The 15,996-nt window shown below is 33.5% G+C and overlaps 1 protein-coding gene across 7 annotated transcripts in view; it reads right to left on the reverse strand.

Annotated features, from left to right (window-relative positions):
• The window catches only part of Relch (RAB11 binding and LisH domain, coiled-coil and HEAT repeat containing), a 94,467-nt gene that overhangs the window by 12,186 nt on the left and 66,285 nt on the right, over nucleotides 1-15,996 (reverse strand). For 4 of the 7 annotated variants that reach the window (XM_074069684.1, XM_020162399.2, XM_074069683.1 and 1 more), the window contains 6 exons: nucleotides 12,541-12,647; nucleotides 10,945-11,044; nucleotides 6,334-6,416; nucleotides 5,471-5,534; nucleotides 3,979-4,117; nucleotides 1,359-1,475 (listed from right to left, as the gene is read on the reverse strand). In XM_074069684.1, coding sequence (XP_073925785.1) covers nucleotides 1,359-1,475; nucleotides 3,979-4,117; nucleotides 5,471-5,534; nucleotides 6,334-6,416; nucleotides 10,945-11,044; nucleotides 12,541-12,647 — 610 coding nt within the window. Of the gene's footprint in view, nucleotides 1-1,358; nucleotides 1,476-3,978; nucleotides 4,118-5,470; nucleotides 6,417-10,944; nucleotides 11,045-12,540; nucleotides 12,648-15,996 lie in introns of those variants that run through there. The other 3 variants (XM_020162414.2, XR_012447008.1, XM_074069685.1) reach the window with 3 other exon arrangements.

The following is a 15,996-nucleotide window of genomic DNA, read 5'->3' on the forward strand; positions in this document are numbered from 1 at the left end:
TAAATTGAAAAAGCCAACAAGATAAATCAGGAATGATAGCAAGTTCTGCTTTTAGTGGAATCAAACTTACAGAAGACATGGTAATGGATTATCAAATTATTAAAATATAGTGTCTCTGCCCACTTTATAATCTGCATTACAAAAAACATGGTTTATATCATCCACACAAATAGATCATTTGTAGTAGAGTTGCAAGACAAAATGTGCTCAACAATGTATCCTGTTTTCTAAAGTTTTAACACTTCCAAAGGGACACGTCACTCCTTAACAGACGGCTCTACTTTTCTTATTTAATTATCCCGAGCAAAAACAATCTTCCATTGGTACATTCCAGTTAAAAAAAAAAATACAGTGCCAATGAGTGTCAGTGGTATTTTAGAACATTTTATCTTATTTAAAATTACCTATTTACTTTACTTATGATTATGAACTGGTACTAAGCAATATGGAACCATGAACAATAATCTAATAATCTGAAACTCTTCCTTTGTTCTCTACTTTCTCCCTATGAATCTCTAGGAACCTCTATCATTTTCTCTGCCATAGTTGTAACTCTTCAACTATACTGTTTAGTATGGACTTTAACAGTTCTATGTGAGTATTCGGCCTTTTCTCAATTTCTTATTTCCCCTTTCTTGAACTCTTTTGCTTTTTTATAAGAGAGCCAGGAGTTGGAGTTCCACTTTGCCCAACTTCCTTCTTAGTTTTATTTTACTAGGCACAGGATAGTAAAGAGAAATTTAACAGAATAACTAAAGTTCTTTGCTCCAGTTTTCTTTTAACTATAAAAAAAACAGAAGTCGTTACTTAAGTCTTTAAACCTTAGTTTAATCATTTACAGTATAGTAGTGGTTGACAGGGCCTAGAAGACCTCTAAATTTTCTCCCAGTTTTATAATCTCTAGAGAGATTATCAGCTCTGGAGTTTTCCAATGAGTGAGTACTAGCTCTCTAAGAGAAATGTGTAGTATTTCAATGGATACTAACAATTAAGCACTCACTGAAAACTCCAAATGCCATGACATATATAAGGCTTTCTACTGATTAACAGAAGTCTCAGCTATAATTTATTCTGCCCTTCATTTCTTGCTCAGTTATACAGCTGATTCACACAAATAAAATTCAAGTTAAGAAACCCATCAATGTTTTAAAAACTACAAAAGAAATAAACAAAGGACTTAATTATCTTTTAAGGTTATGGTAACTAGAATAGGAATGAGGTGAATCAAATCAAAACTTCAATTTTCTATAATACTTATACACTTTGAGGGAAAAAAAGTACTTCTCCAACTTTCACAACTGATGTTCTTTACAAGATTGGTTATGTAAAGGTAGTACACTTTAATAAAACAAGGATACAACAACAGGAAAGTGCACTGTAGGCTTCAAAAAGATGGGTAGCAATATCCAGTCTTTTAGAGTCCACAATTTGTAAGTTGTTCACCAAGGCTAACTTATGCAAATGTGGTATAACAACTGAAAGAGGAAAAAGAAATAGTTAATTTTATACCAAACACACATATAAAATCCTTATACTTTACAAAAAATAATTTAGCATTTTAACTTATAAAATTGTATTTTAATGCTGATTACTTTCAGAAGACTACCCCCATCGTAGTGATAAGAGCATTTGCCAAGCAAGCTAAGGTATTAGGCTCAAAACCCAAGTACTCTGTAGAGTAGAAGAAAAGGGTGTTAAATGATCCTCCTAATTCTCAAGAAGACAAAAATTTAATAACGAATCCAAGATTTCACTATGTACGTATTATCCTGGGCTATCACATCTGTACAATTAATTCACTTAATTATTAATCCATCAGATGGGTTTATGGGTTTAAAAGCAATAGGATATTAAAGACCAGAAGATTTAATAATCTGTATGGGCATAATTCTAAAATTGACCTTCACTGGGAAAGAATAATAGGAAACACAAACATAATGCCACTTGCAGAGGCCTTTTTCTTTAAGGCAGATTGGACAAAGATTTAAAATCACAACTGAAATAGAGATAAACAGAATTTATAAAACTAGATTTCAGAAAACTTTCAAAAATATTCTGTGGTAGATCCAAGAGTTAGAATAAAGAGAATTTTGTCTTCTTTTTTTGCAAATGTGCTCAGACCTGAAATAAGGAACTTAGAAAAAAAAAAAAACAAACTAGTCTGAAATGGAAAACTGACCCTTAAGAAAATCTCCAATGTGTGACTGAATGCTACTGCACAGTGTTCCAGATAAAACAACTGGTGCTTAGAATTAAATCAAGACCAAAGGTCCTTTGATATCTAAGTATTAGGAAAGAATAGGGCTAATGAAAGACCTAAAGTTAGTTAAGAAATACAAATACAAAGTGACCCAAAATGCTACTCTCCCTGAAATCCTCTGTCCTTTTTCTGAACTCCAAAAGAAAAATTATCTACCAATGTAGATAGGTAACAATACAGCATTCTTTTGAAACGGGTACTACTTTACTATCAATCTTATGAACATACAGGACGTTAAATTACTTAGAGTGAAGCCAAAAAAGCAAAAACAACAAACAAACAAAAAAACCAAAAAAAGCCTCAAAAAAAAAAAAAAAAGTCTGGTTGTGCCACCATGTGAAAGAAGATGGTGTCAGACACACTTGCATGCACTCAGCAAGTTGTAGGAGATGACTGGATGACGGTTTACTACATCTATTCAAGCAGTGGGGATTTCTGCCGTAAATCTTCCCCCAAGCTCACCTTTAATTGTTATTTTGGAACATTTACAAGAAGACAATTACTTTCTTTTCTTTCACAAGTTTAACAGGTAGGTATCCACAGTACAAATAAAACTGTCAAATAGTTTGATTATTTTTTAAAAATTCTTGAAAATTCTGGAAAGAGACTTTATATAATCACTATGTTTGATTTGAGAAATAGTAGGCCTACAATGACTGAGGACAAAAGAATCCAAAGACATGAAAAGAATTGGAGTAGAGTCTATGGAAATCCAGACTGCTTCTTCTTATATTATCATAAATCTTTCTTTTGAATGTAGAAAAAAGGTTAGATAATACCCTTGGAGGCTTGTTTAACTCAACAACTTTGCACAAGCCAAAAACCCATGATTACCTAGCCTAATCTCTTAATCCAGTAACCAAGAGTTATTCTCTTGGCCTCCGTGCAATTATAGCCTCAATGAAGTCAGAGCGTGTACTAGGTCTGTCTGTAAATGTGCTGTTACATGTAGGATTACGTTTGTTGATTAACTAATTATGAATATACTTACCCAACAAAAAAGAATCTTCCGATTGTGTTTCTGTAGCTTGCTAAATGCCATACCCTCAGACCTGTAGGACATTGCAGTCCAAATACTGACTGGATATACAATAGTAAGTCTATTGGAGAATATAATTTTTTTTTAGAAACCAAATTGAGGTTAAGTGGCTGAACCTACAACATGGCCCTCTCTATAGCATGTCAAATTACTAAAAATAAAAGGGCTGAAGTATAGCAGTGATAACTAATATGATTTTGGAGTAATAATTTCTGGATGTTTTGCTATTACCCAAAGAAATTGTAGTCATAAGATTGAGGCCTACAGTAAGAGAAATGTTTAGTAGATGGTCAGGCAGATAGATCATTTAGCAGGTCAAAACCTGTGAATTATAACAAAGTGGTGTACAGGCTGATGACATGTGAAGTGGGAGAAATGCACATTTCCCATAAGAACATGTCTAGAAACACACAAACATGAAAACCTCTAAAAATAAGAAAACACACTATTTTTCAATTAACAATTAAGAAATGTTTTAAAATAAGCTTAGATTTACTTTTCATGTTTTATAGCAACCAGTATATAGCATAAGAAGCCATGCACTCAAGGCAGTACTGATTAATTCACAAGAAATAATTTGTTTTGAGTTCAGTTTTTACTACATGAAAGATAAAGTACAGTCAATTTTTAACAATTCAGGAAAAAAGGTAAAAGAAAAAAAAAAAAGAACGAAACTTACATTCATCTCGGAACCTGGGTTCTGCATTAGGCCCAACTCTGCCAAACGTTTTTATGATCTCTGTATGCAAAGAATGCTGGTCTTGATACTGAGGGTCTTCCAGGAAGGAAGCCAACTGCATTTTCACTCTTTCTAGCAACTTAAAGTTGGATAGGTATCATCATTTTATAGAATAGTAAAACTGAATAGTGTTGTTAAAGTGAAAAACACATGCTTTGAACATAGCTTGCAGTGGTAGATTCAAATAATTTAGAACCTCATGAGAAGAAATTTGTGATTAATTACGAATTTATGTAGGCTTTTAACTCAGGGATTCACATTTCTTTTTAAGCTTGTTAATTCTTAGTTTATTTTTCAAATGTAAATATTCCCTGACAAATTGTAAAAACTAAAGGAAAAAAAAATCCCACAATATTTAGGGAAAAGTCAGTAAATTTATGATTTTGTATGTAAGTTATAACTCCTAAAAAAAAAAAAGACAGTGTAAGTTACTCAATTATTCACCTTCTGAAAGCAATGAGTCATTAATGACTTACAACTTACTCACATTTCCCTAAAAGACATTTTTATTTTAGGATTTAAGAACATGTTGAAATTCTGTCAAGACTGCAAACATTGCAGAATGATGTGTTTTTTTTTAAATGTTACGTTTTCACCAGTGAAACATATAAGAAAAAAAAATAAAAGGGAAAACATTTTTTTCTATAACTAAAAAATCTAATTCCTATTATAAAATTTTTATGACAAGTGAATTTTATTGAAAATTTTCTTTTTTGGGTTAATATGTCCACGAATAATTTACTTTCTAGTCTGTAGGACATGTTTAATGTGATAAAAGGAATAAAATTTTGACACTAGTTTTGAGAAGTATCTTATAGTTAGTGTTGCAGATAGGACTAGCACCATAAAAACCTGAAATGAAATCAGTTTCAGAGTCAAAATATACCTTCAGGGAGAAAGAACTTGGTAACTGCCTGAAGTAGGTAACACAGGGTTTGTACAGTGACATATGCTGTAATAAGATCTACATAATAAGCAGTGCACTAGAGGATATTATAGTTTAGCATCAATGACATGATAATCAGAGTACAGGTACTCTCTTTTCCTTCATTTCTCAAATTGAGATATATTTGTGTTCCTAATGTTATTTGGGGGCAAAATAGTCTTCAAGTCAGTATAAACTGGCAATCAAGAATTTATGTCGATTGGCCAGAAGCCTACTGGATAACAGAAGGCTGTGAAACTAGACTTTATTTGATATTCAAAACTGCAATATCCAGCCAGGCTTAAAACAGGACATCTAAAGGTTGTCCTAAGTATACTAGACACATGGGACATGGAACAGTTCAATCCAAGATCTTCTCTGGTCCATAACTAACTAAAAAATACAAAAAGGAATGATATGCTTCCTGCGCCTAACACCAGATACATGTTATGTGTCATCATTACCTCAACGGTACACAGAAATAAATAAATTTCAGTTATTTCCTACCTCTCTTTGAATAACTGTTTCCATAATAGTGCCAAATGCTGGAATTGTGGCAATCCTGACAGAGCTGTCAGAAATTAAAAAAGAAAGAAACTGAAACTTTCTTTGAGATTAAAACAAAACTACTATTAAAATGTGTGTTAACACAAGTACAAAGTAAAAATTCTGTATCAGTCTCTAGCAATGACAAATTAAATTTTTAAAAAAGCAGACCAAAAAGAATGCTCAAAAAGACAGGCAGGATAACTTAAGGTCGCAGTCTGTGAAACTCACAATTCAGGATCACTGGACAAGGTAACAAGGGCCGGAGCAACCCGCTTGTCAACTAACGCTTCACTCATGCCTCGAAGAGTCAGCTGTAAACCAGTCAACATGCAATAAAAAATGGTTTGGTAAACTGGAATGAGAACTGGGTTAGCTGTGACTGAGGATGGGCAGGTAGACTCACTGGCCTTTCTTGCTTTCGTCACCCACATGAGACATTAAAAATGTTAAGCCTTTGGTTCATGCCACTACATTTACTGGTAACAACTGTTAGTGAGATTAGCAGAGCATCCTTTCTTGGCTTGGAAGAAATAGTCCATCAGCATGTTTTAGGCTTTGAGAATATTTAGTGATTACTAACAGTGCTTATATTGTTTCTAATACATGGCTTCCAAATTAGGCTTACTATGAGGGTTGACTTAAAAAAAAACCCAACAAAATATATGAATAGTAAGGAACATGATGAAGTTTAAAATCAAATAGCACAATCCACTATTATTATTTTAGAGAGATTCTCCAATGAATTTAAAAGCTGATGGTTATTTCCTGACAGGCACATTTTGGAAGGGATGCTGAATGTAAAAGGCAGCGATGACACTTACATTTCAGGGTCACTGGAGAGAGTAATGAGAGCAGGAACAACCCTCTGAGCTACCAGAGTTTCATTCACCCCCTTCACCAACAGCTGATTGGTCAGCGCAGGGGGTATTCACAGGTGATGCACGGAAAAAGAGCAAACACAATGGGCCACGGGAAGAAGAAAGAAACAACCAAGAGAAAGAGAAAACACAAAAGCAAAACCAAAATTAGAAGCTAAGCAAATGTTGCTACTAGAGTGCTTTACAAAGGCAGAGAATGCTGAAGAGGAAAATAAAGCTTAAATAGACTAGCAATCCACGAAAAAAGACTTTGTCACCAACTTGATGACAGTTTGTCCTTTTGGTCAAATAGTCTATGCAATTTCCATGTCCAATTACAATGCAATGTAAAGAAAATTTTATATATATATTTTTAAGAAAGCTAAAAAGAGGATGCATACTGGGTGCTATCATTAAAATTCTCAAAGCAAATAGAGTGTGATTTTATTATGACCAGAAAGGTACAAACTGGACTGTTTTAAAACCAAATTGAAATGGCTAGCAGCCACCACTAAACTGTTCAGAGCAAGTAAATTTAAAAATCACATAGGAAAACTTTGAACCTTTTAAGTCACATAGTTTTTGCTTTTAAGGTACAAAGACATAATGCAGCATAATATTCCTGGAATGTTACACTTGGGAATAGGCTCTGGGTGGCTCTGGGTTCAGATTCCAGTTCTCTATTTGTTAGCCATGTAGTCTTAGATATAGTACATAATCCCTTGAGACTTAGTTTTCTCATCTGAAGATGGTAATAGTATCATCTAACTCAAAGGACCATTGTGCCATTAATTTGTACATGATAAACACTGTGCATGATAAAGAATATACATTCAAGAAATTAGAGTTTAATTATTATAACTACTCCAATATATGGTTTGTAGGACTTTTTGTCAACTGAAATTATTTCATTAAAAATTTTTGGGTTAGCTATGGTAAGTCACACATATAATCCCAGCACTTCTCAGGTGGAGAGAAGATAGCAACTCCAGGCCAGCAAAAATTAGCAAGATCTCCCCATCTCAACCAATGAAGCTGGCGCAGTGGTGGGCGCTGTCATTCCACCTTTGTGGGAGTTGTAACTAGCAGGATTGTGGTCTAGGCTGGCCCAGGCAAAAACTCCAGGTCCTACTGAAAAATAATGAAAGCAAAAAAGGGCTGAGGATGTAGCCCAAGTGGTGGGAGTTCCTAACTAGCAATCATGAGGCTGAATTCAAACTCCAGTATTATTATTTTTGGTAGTTAACGTCAAAACAGTTCTTTGTTTTACAAAGCTTAAATAATTTAAAAAATTTTTAAAAATTTAAAAATTTAAAAAATATTTAAAAATATTTTTAAAAAGCTTAAATAAATTTAAAAATAAATATGATGCACATAATCAATCTGTATAACCTGATTATAAATATAATCCATTTAGTGACCAATGATCATTTGCAAAACAAGAGGATGATATTGAGGCATATGCATTTCTTAAAACAAATAAACTTTACTAAATTTGAGTATAATAACACAGAAGGGAAACTTCAGAATGTAAGCACAAATTAATTCTAAAGGACAATCAGTCTGCTCACCTAGTAATGGAAGTGGTTCATGAAACTAGTCTTCAAAGATCAAAGATGCCATGGAATTTTTAGTAATGAAGAGTTATCATTGTGTGCCTATGTTGACATTCCTCTTATACAACACATCAGCTCACTGTATGTGATATCTAATTATGCATTACTCTGCTACCATTTACCAACTGATTCACTTTAGAATATGCTTTAGATTTCTGAAATAATTTTTTATAAAAAAATACAGGTAATTACGCAGAAATAAAATGACAAAAGAACTTTTGTTGCTACCTTAATTACAGATGTCAGGTAAGACAAGGAAGTTCAAATACTGTCAAGTACAGCTTTCATCTCTGTATCACCTTATAAGATAGTTTATATTTGAATCAGTAAAATATTTCTTGAAATATTGATATTTTGTGCTCATCAAAAGCATTAAAAAGAGGGCAATTTAGGGGACAAATTAACTTTTCATTGCTCTGGGATTTTTAAGTTCTTTTTACCTAATTATGCTAGAAAATCAGAAAGTAAAATTAAGAGCTATCAATTATTACATACAATAGCTTATGAGGCAAATATAAATACCAGTATCTTAGCAGATGGAGAAGTTGAGGCTGGCAGAAGTTAAATAATTTGTCCAGGGTTTTAGAGTGGGTAAGTAAAAGAGCTAGAAAATGGAGTCATTCTTGTCTGATTCAATGTCCATACCTTCTTTGAGTGACTGGTACAAGAAAAAGTTATATGACGTCTTTTCCTGTATGTTTTGGAAATCTATTATGTCACACACTAAGAGTGACACAGTACATTCTCCTCATAAAATAATTTCATTAATTTGCTACTGCAAAAGGTAAGATATAGCCTCTTGTTTACAGACAATATAATCAATTTGGTTTCCCTTTTGTCCTGCCATCTAAAAACTAAGTTAAATTTGGTGTTCAATTTCAGTAAGTATTTCATATTATATTACATTCATATTATATTACACCTACTTCTCACTTCTTGAGAGTTTTTGGTCTCACTTTCTTTTAATAAAGTTATTTTAACTGTCTTTTTCATGTATTTGTTTTGAATTTACTTATTGAAGGGAAACAGGAGTAATTCTAAATTCTAAATCATTAAGAAAGAAATCTACGAACCGTATTTTTTTTAGTACAATTTTGCTTAAAAGAAGGATCACTGACAAGATTTGAGTGTTAGTTTCTTCTATTGTTACATACTATGCTATTGTTTACTTCGCTTGCTAGAAAAAGTTACGATGAATGAGTCTGGAAAAATTCTGTAACAGTCAGTCAGATGATTCAGAAGTTCATCATCAACCTGAGAGGATCAGCTTAGTTCAGTTTTCAGACCAGTTGACATAAAACATACAACAAAACCAGACAGAAGCTATATATAAAAAACAAGGCAGAAAAACAAAACAAACACCAAAAAAAAAAATGTGTGTGTCATTTTATTTATTTAAATTATTTTCACTTAAATGGAATGTTTCTCCAGTGTACACATGTATTCAGAAACTTAAACAGGTACGAGGAAGAAATAGCATTTACGATCTGAAGAGTAAAATCCCATGAATAGAGTTTATTAAAGAAATGGTTCTTTATTAAAAAGGGTGCATTTTTCTTTTGAAGGGGAAGAGGGGAATGAAGACAGACTTCTTTCATAGTAAATGTCCTCTTTTCAGCATACTGAATAACCAAAATAATTTATACTCAGAAGGAACTTGTACTAGACATAAAACCAAATTTCTTTGGCATTTACCTTGACACCTTGATCATGGATTTTGATGACATATGTGTAATATCTGAGGGGATAACACAGACAGAGGATTTTTAACTTCCTGGTAACAATAGAATTTTCTTTAGATTTGATTAAAAATTTTAAAAGGAAAATATTTTAAATATATGTGTTCTATTTTTCCAATTGCAATTTAACTTACATTGTAGAGAAATTCTGAAGTTGGGGAAGACTGAATTAATTCTTGCTATGGCAATGAATGCTTTAAGACACTTGAGATAACATGCCCATTACAGACAATTTTGGTTTGAGTATGTATATATCCCCTACACTACAGAATTATTTTGTGAAGTAACAGATGAATTAAAAAATGATAATATTAACATCAATTATAAGCTAGTATGTTTGAGGCACTGTTTTAAGGGATTTTATAAGTATTAATTCATTTAATATTAACAAAAATCCTTTGAGATGATACTTTTTATTATCATCTTCATTTTATAGATGAGGAAATAAAGGTAGAAGTTCAAAGTTGCCCAAGTAATTTACAAAGTCACTAGGTAGCAGAGCTGGAAACTGAACCCAGGCAGCCTGGCTCTCTGGTAAGACTCAAAAGTATCAAGAAACACAACACTGAATGAGTGCCCATGTAAAGGTCTAAGAACATGTTCATATGAACATATACGAGGCTATGATGTAATTTGCTAACATATGGCTATGGATGACAAGCAATTTTCATACTTAGGTAGATGGCAATGTAATGAAGCCTAATTATACTGTACAAACAACCTCCCCTCTCTTGTGAGTCTGTGGGCAGTTAGCATATGGGTGTTATTTCAGATATGATATGTGAAGACATAGCAAAGGAAAATTAATGAATACATATTCCTATAATTGTAAGTGATTATTTTTAAAATGCTATTAAGAAACCCAGCAACTTGAGTGATACCCTAGGTCATTTTAGCTTCAGAAGTCATGTAACTCAATAAATAGAAAAGCATAATCAGAAATATTAAAATAGGATAGAAATTAAAAGAAGATTTAAAATAAAATTTGAGAAACAGAACTGAGGAAAACATTTAAGGAACCAAAAAGACTAGAAAACCTTCTGAAATATGTGAAAGCTATAGTTCTGCCCCATCACACAGTACACAACTAGACAGTGTTCAATGCCATCAAATATCAACATAATATGGTAGATAAGCCGTTTTAAAATACAACTTTATCTCCTCCCTCTTCCAAAGAAATTCACTAGAATTGGAACCAACAGTAACACATGTTGACATACCTCAAACATTCTAGCAGCAGTACATCTCACAAGTGCTGAAGTATGGACAACGCCATACCACAAAACAGTTAACAGTAACTCATGGTAGGCCGGGTTTGCACTGGAAAAAATATCAATGTTAAAACTGAGAGCTGCAGTGCCTTACTGGTGTACTGAAAACACTACATCCAGAACTCATACTTTTACCTTCTCTAAACATCTGCAATTCAGAAAGAAATTTTAACTTTTTAGCAGCATGAAAAGCTAGAGTTATAAATAAAAATAAAATTTCTCTATGAAGTTGGGTATGGTAGTGCAGGCCTATAATTCTAGATACTCAGGAGACTGAGGCAGCAGGATGACAAGTTCCAGGAAAGCCAGGTCTACATTTTGAGATTCTATCTCAAAAACAAAAACACCCACACACACAGAAAACAAAAATTCCATGAGGAAACAGGGAAGAGCAATGGACTAAATCAGATGGGTAAATTATAACCTCAGAGGGTCTTAGTTTCTGCATCTGTAAAAATTAACTGTAATCCCAGCTACTCGGGAGGTTGAGAATAGGAGGACCGATGTTTGAGGTCAGCCCAGGAAAATAGTTTGCAAAACTATTAGTTAACCAAACTAACCAGACAAAAGGTAGGGTCAGTGGAGGGGCTCAAGTGGTAGAGTGCCTGCCTAGCAAGCCTAGCAAGTGTGAGCCCCTGATTCAAGCCTCAGTACTGCCAAAAAATAAAATAAAGTAAAAAAAGAAGCCTACAAAATAACCAGACCAAAATATGGACTGGTGAAGTGGCAAACTGTTAAGATTGTCTGCTTTGTAAGTGAGAAGCCCTGAGTTCAAACACCACTCCCACCAAAAAAAAAAAAAAAAAAGAGGAAAATACACGTCTTATTTATGTTATACAGTTATTGATCAAATAAGATCAATTTGACCACCTATATGGATGGCTATGTTGACTACGAAGCCTATCCAAGTGAGAAATAGTATTATTAATAAATGAATCAGCTTGTTTTCAGTAAAGCCTAAGATAAAATTACTTCACAGCCAGATGATATGATTCTGAGCAGGACTAAGTAAATCAAACAGAACTGAAGGAGTCTAATGAACTGGCTTTCAGTTCATTAAAAGTGAAGCTCCTTTTTCACTTTATTTAAAAAAAATCTATACTTGATTTTATTTTTCCAAAATGTTTTAAAAATATGTATTGATTACAAAATATTAAGAATGTCTAAATAAGTAAAATTAAAAAATAAGAAATCTTAAGTCTCAAAACCAAGAAAACTGTTACATAATAAATCAAAATACACATTCTGTAAATTCAACTGCAAAACTGTACATGCCTTTTAAAATATTATAGGTCTTTTACTGGTTCTGTTTTCCAACTGTTGGATCATAACAGCCCTTTCCCCCTTTCTTTCTGGAAACCTCAGTTTTGCTCCGGTCTATATGGGTGCTCCATTCCTCTGCATTAAGCTTTACTAGTAGGATTTCCTATTACTACCATCCTGGGGCTTTCCTTCCTTGCTTGGTTCTTAAGTTTCCCAAATCTTTTACCTTTTTCTTTTATATCACTTAAAAACAAAACAAAACTGTAAGCTATTATTGTTTACCCCAGTTCCACAAAAGAAGCCTTCAGGCTATCAAGAGGAGCATGAGATAGCGAAAGCAGGGTCATTACATCTTCTAAGAATCCAACTAATAGTTTTCGGTCTTCTTCCTATAGAGGAAAAATACTGATAAGGAATTTCCAAGCAATCAAGTAGAAGTAAATATACCATAATTACTAAAAAATGTTACTAAGTAAGGAGAATATCCTGTTTAGAAAGCTATTTTAATCAAAGATATCTGTAAAGCACATCTCTGATCATAATGAAAAAGGACAAAGACTATGTTTAATTCTTTGAGACTTGTGCTGTTCAATATGGTAGCAACTAGCTACATGTGATTATTTATATTTAAATTTAAATGAAAAATTAATTAAAAGATTCAGTTCCTTAGTTGCATTAGCTACAATTCAAAGGCTTAATAGTCACATATGCTTAGTGCCTACCTTATTGGACAACTCAGATATAGACTATTTCCATCACTGCAGATAGTTTTATTGGGTGGTCCTAATTTAGAACAGTAAATGGTAGGATATTTTATTAAAATTTATTTCACCAATTTTAGTTCCTGTGAATTTTGGCTCTACCTAGTTAAATACAAACTAGAAAACTAGCCAGGCACGGGTGGCTTATGCCTATAATCCTAGCTACTCAGGAGGACTGTGATTTGCAGCCAACTGGGCAAACAGTTTATGAGACCCTATCTTGAAAAAAAATACCCATCACAAAAAGGGCTGGTGGAGTAGCTCAAGGTGTAGGCACCGAGTTCAAAACCCAGCATTGCAAAAAAAGAAAACTGTTATCTTCCTAATACTAGAAAACTGATTTCCAAGAAATTATCTTCCCAATATCTTAGTGGTGAAAAATTACAGACTTGATGAAATGGACTACTATGTTCTAAAAGAAATACTTGCATACTCCCCTAATTAAAAATAAACCTGTATTTTTCAAACCTTCTTCAATTAACCATTATTACTTTTATAATCAGAAAAAAAATTTATTAAAAAATAGGCCAACCTGCTCACACCTGTAATCCTAGCTACTCAGGAGGCAGAGATCAGGAGGATCACTGTTCAAAGCCAGTCTGGGCAAAAAGTTCGCAAGACTCTATTTCGAAAAAACCCCATCACGGCTCAAGTGGTAGGAACACCTGCCCAGCAAGCATGAGACCCTGAGTTCAAACCCCATGTTACCACAAACAAACACAGTTAGAAAAAGCAAACTTCTAAATTAGGAAAGTTAAAAATATTAACCTGAATCTATAAGGAAAAGGGACTTAACAGTCTATCAGGAAATACATAATTAAGTTAAAGTCAGGTTGTCTAAAAAATAGAAAAAGTCAGCAATAATTACCTTCTTAGTTTTGAATGAGGTTGACATAAAGGACTGACAAAATAATGAAAAAAGGAAGGATGTAGCAGTCTTAAAACAAGGCAGTCTACTTAATGGAAAGGTACAGATAGTGACAAACAAGCATCAAAGCAAGGATGGAATGAATAGAGATTTCACCCACTTTTAGTTGCCTACTAAGCCAAACAGAGAAGACATAACTTTGGAAAACAAATTATGTCAGAAAAAAAGCCAAGAGCGAAATAAGAACTATAAAATAGACTTCTAAATGAGTGTGGATCCTGAGTTTTGAAATTTTACTATCTTACTTTCCATTTTTGAACTCTCAAAACAAGTAATACCACTTATATAATTTGGGGATTGACCCCAGAGCCTGTGTATTACTACAGGCAAGTGCTCTACCACTGAACCACCCAGTTCTCAAGACAGTTTTAGTTTATTAAAGTAAACAGGGCTGAAGTTTATCCTAACAAAAATTGTATTTAGTAAGAAACATAATAACTGCTGGTATGTAGTTTCTAAAGCGATCACTAGCACTTTGTGATCACTGCTACAATTTACTAAGTATTCTGTAATAACACTGAGTAAGAATTGAGGAGTTCTTATTTCTTTAGAAATACAAATATATTTGGACTTCACAGTCACTCAAGAAACATGTCCTTTTTATGTATTCTGCAAATCTATACCAAGGGCTTACTATATGCTAAATCTTGTACTTATACTTTATCATGCTTTAAAATAAAAAAAGCTAACAAAACTTTGAAAGGTTAAAAAAGAGAGAAAATATTATATCAGCTTTGTTATTATGCTGAATCAGCTTCCAAGATTAGAGATGAGAGAATGGCACGTATACTACTGTGCCTAGTCCTGTGTCAGGATTTAGTATTATTGATCCCCATAACTTTAATAGTAGAGACAATCTATTAATGTTACATGCCTAAAAATATACATAGATTTAGTGTGTGACCATATTAAGAGATCGCCTTAGAAACTCACATAGTAAAGTTTAAAAGAATACTGTGTGACTTTAACAGTTAAAATTGGAACTTCTATTGCAAAGTATTACATGATATTACAGAGCTGTACTTAAATACTATAAGATGATGCAAGTCTGTTTTGGAAGAAGGATGCAATAAATATGAATTATTGTACTTTGAATTCAAAGAACAAAGGAAGTTAGATATTAGTGGGTGAAAATTCAGGAAATCAGGGCTGGAGGAATGACTTAGCAAGCATGAAGCTCTGAGTTCAAGCAGGATCGCTCTCCCCCATCCCAAATGAGGAAACCATTGTAACCAGTGTTTCTTCTTCAGCATAATCTCTAAAAATTCTTTACTTAGAGTTCATAGTTTTGTGTAACCAATGGGAATGCTCCACATTTAAAAATCACCAAGATGCTTTGAGATAGATTATTTACTTAAAACACGGTACGGCAGTCTGTTACACTGCTGGCAACCAATGATCCACACGTCTTGGTACATACCTTGGTTTAGTCCTCTCCTCCTGAATCTGCGCTGGCACTGTGACTCACTCAACAAATACAATGCAGAAGTGATGATTGCTAATTTCAGGCCTAACCCTTACTCTAGTAGATTCTGCTTTTGCCTTATTTTGGAAGGCCAAGAGTCATAAGTAGTAAGTCTGCTGTGCTGTTGTGTAGGCCTTGGGGAGAGAGGCGGCCTGTACCTACATGGACTGTGGAGCTCAGTCATTCTAGCTGAGGCCCTAGCTTAATGAACAGCTTAATGAAGCAACACAAGTGACCATCAGCAAGACCAGCAGAGGAGAAGCCAGCTGAGCAAACCTCAGATTACAGAATCAGGAGCAAATAAAATGGGTATGACTATTATTATGTTTGGGGGCAGTTCATTATGTAGTAACAATTAAGAAAAAGTATTAAAAAGTATTTTGTAAAAACAATGATAAGTATAGTGTACTAAAGCATCCTGTGTTTGTGTTAGCTAACACATATGCTCTGTAATTTATTTTTGAAAAACTTACAAAACACAAAGAAATTACTAAGTAAGTGTGACCTCACATTAACAAAATATCAAAAAAGCACACAATCTCTAAATTCAACTGATGTTTTACTCAGAACCTTATTGGTCAAAT

This window comes from Castor canadensis, chromosome 4 (genome assembly GCF_047511655.1).
Source record: "Castor canadensis chromosome 4, mCasCan1.hap1v2, whole genome shotgun sequence".
Taxonomy (NCBI): domain Eukaryota; kingdom Metazoa; phylum Chordata; class Mammalia; order Rodentia; family Castoridae; genus Castor; species Castor canadensis.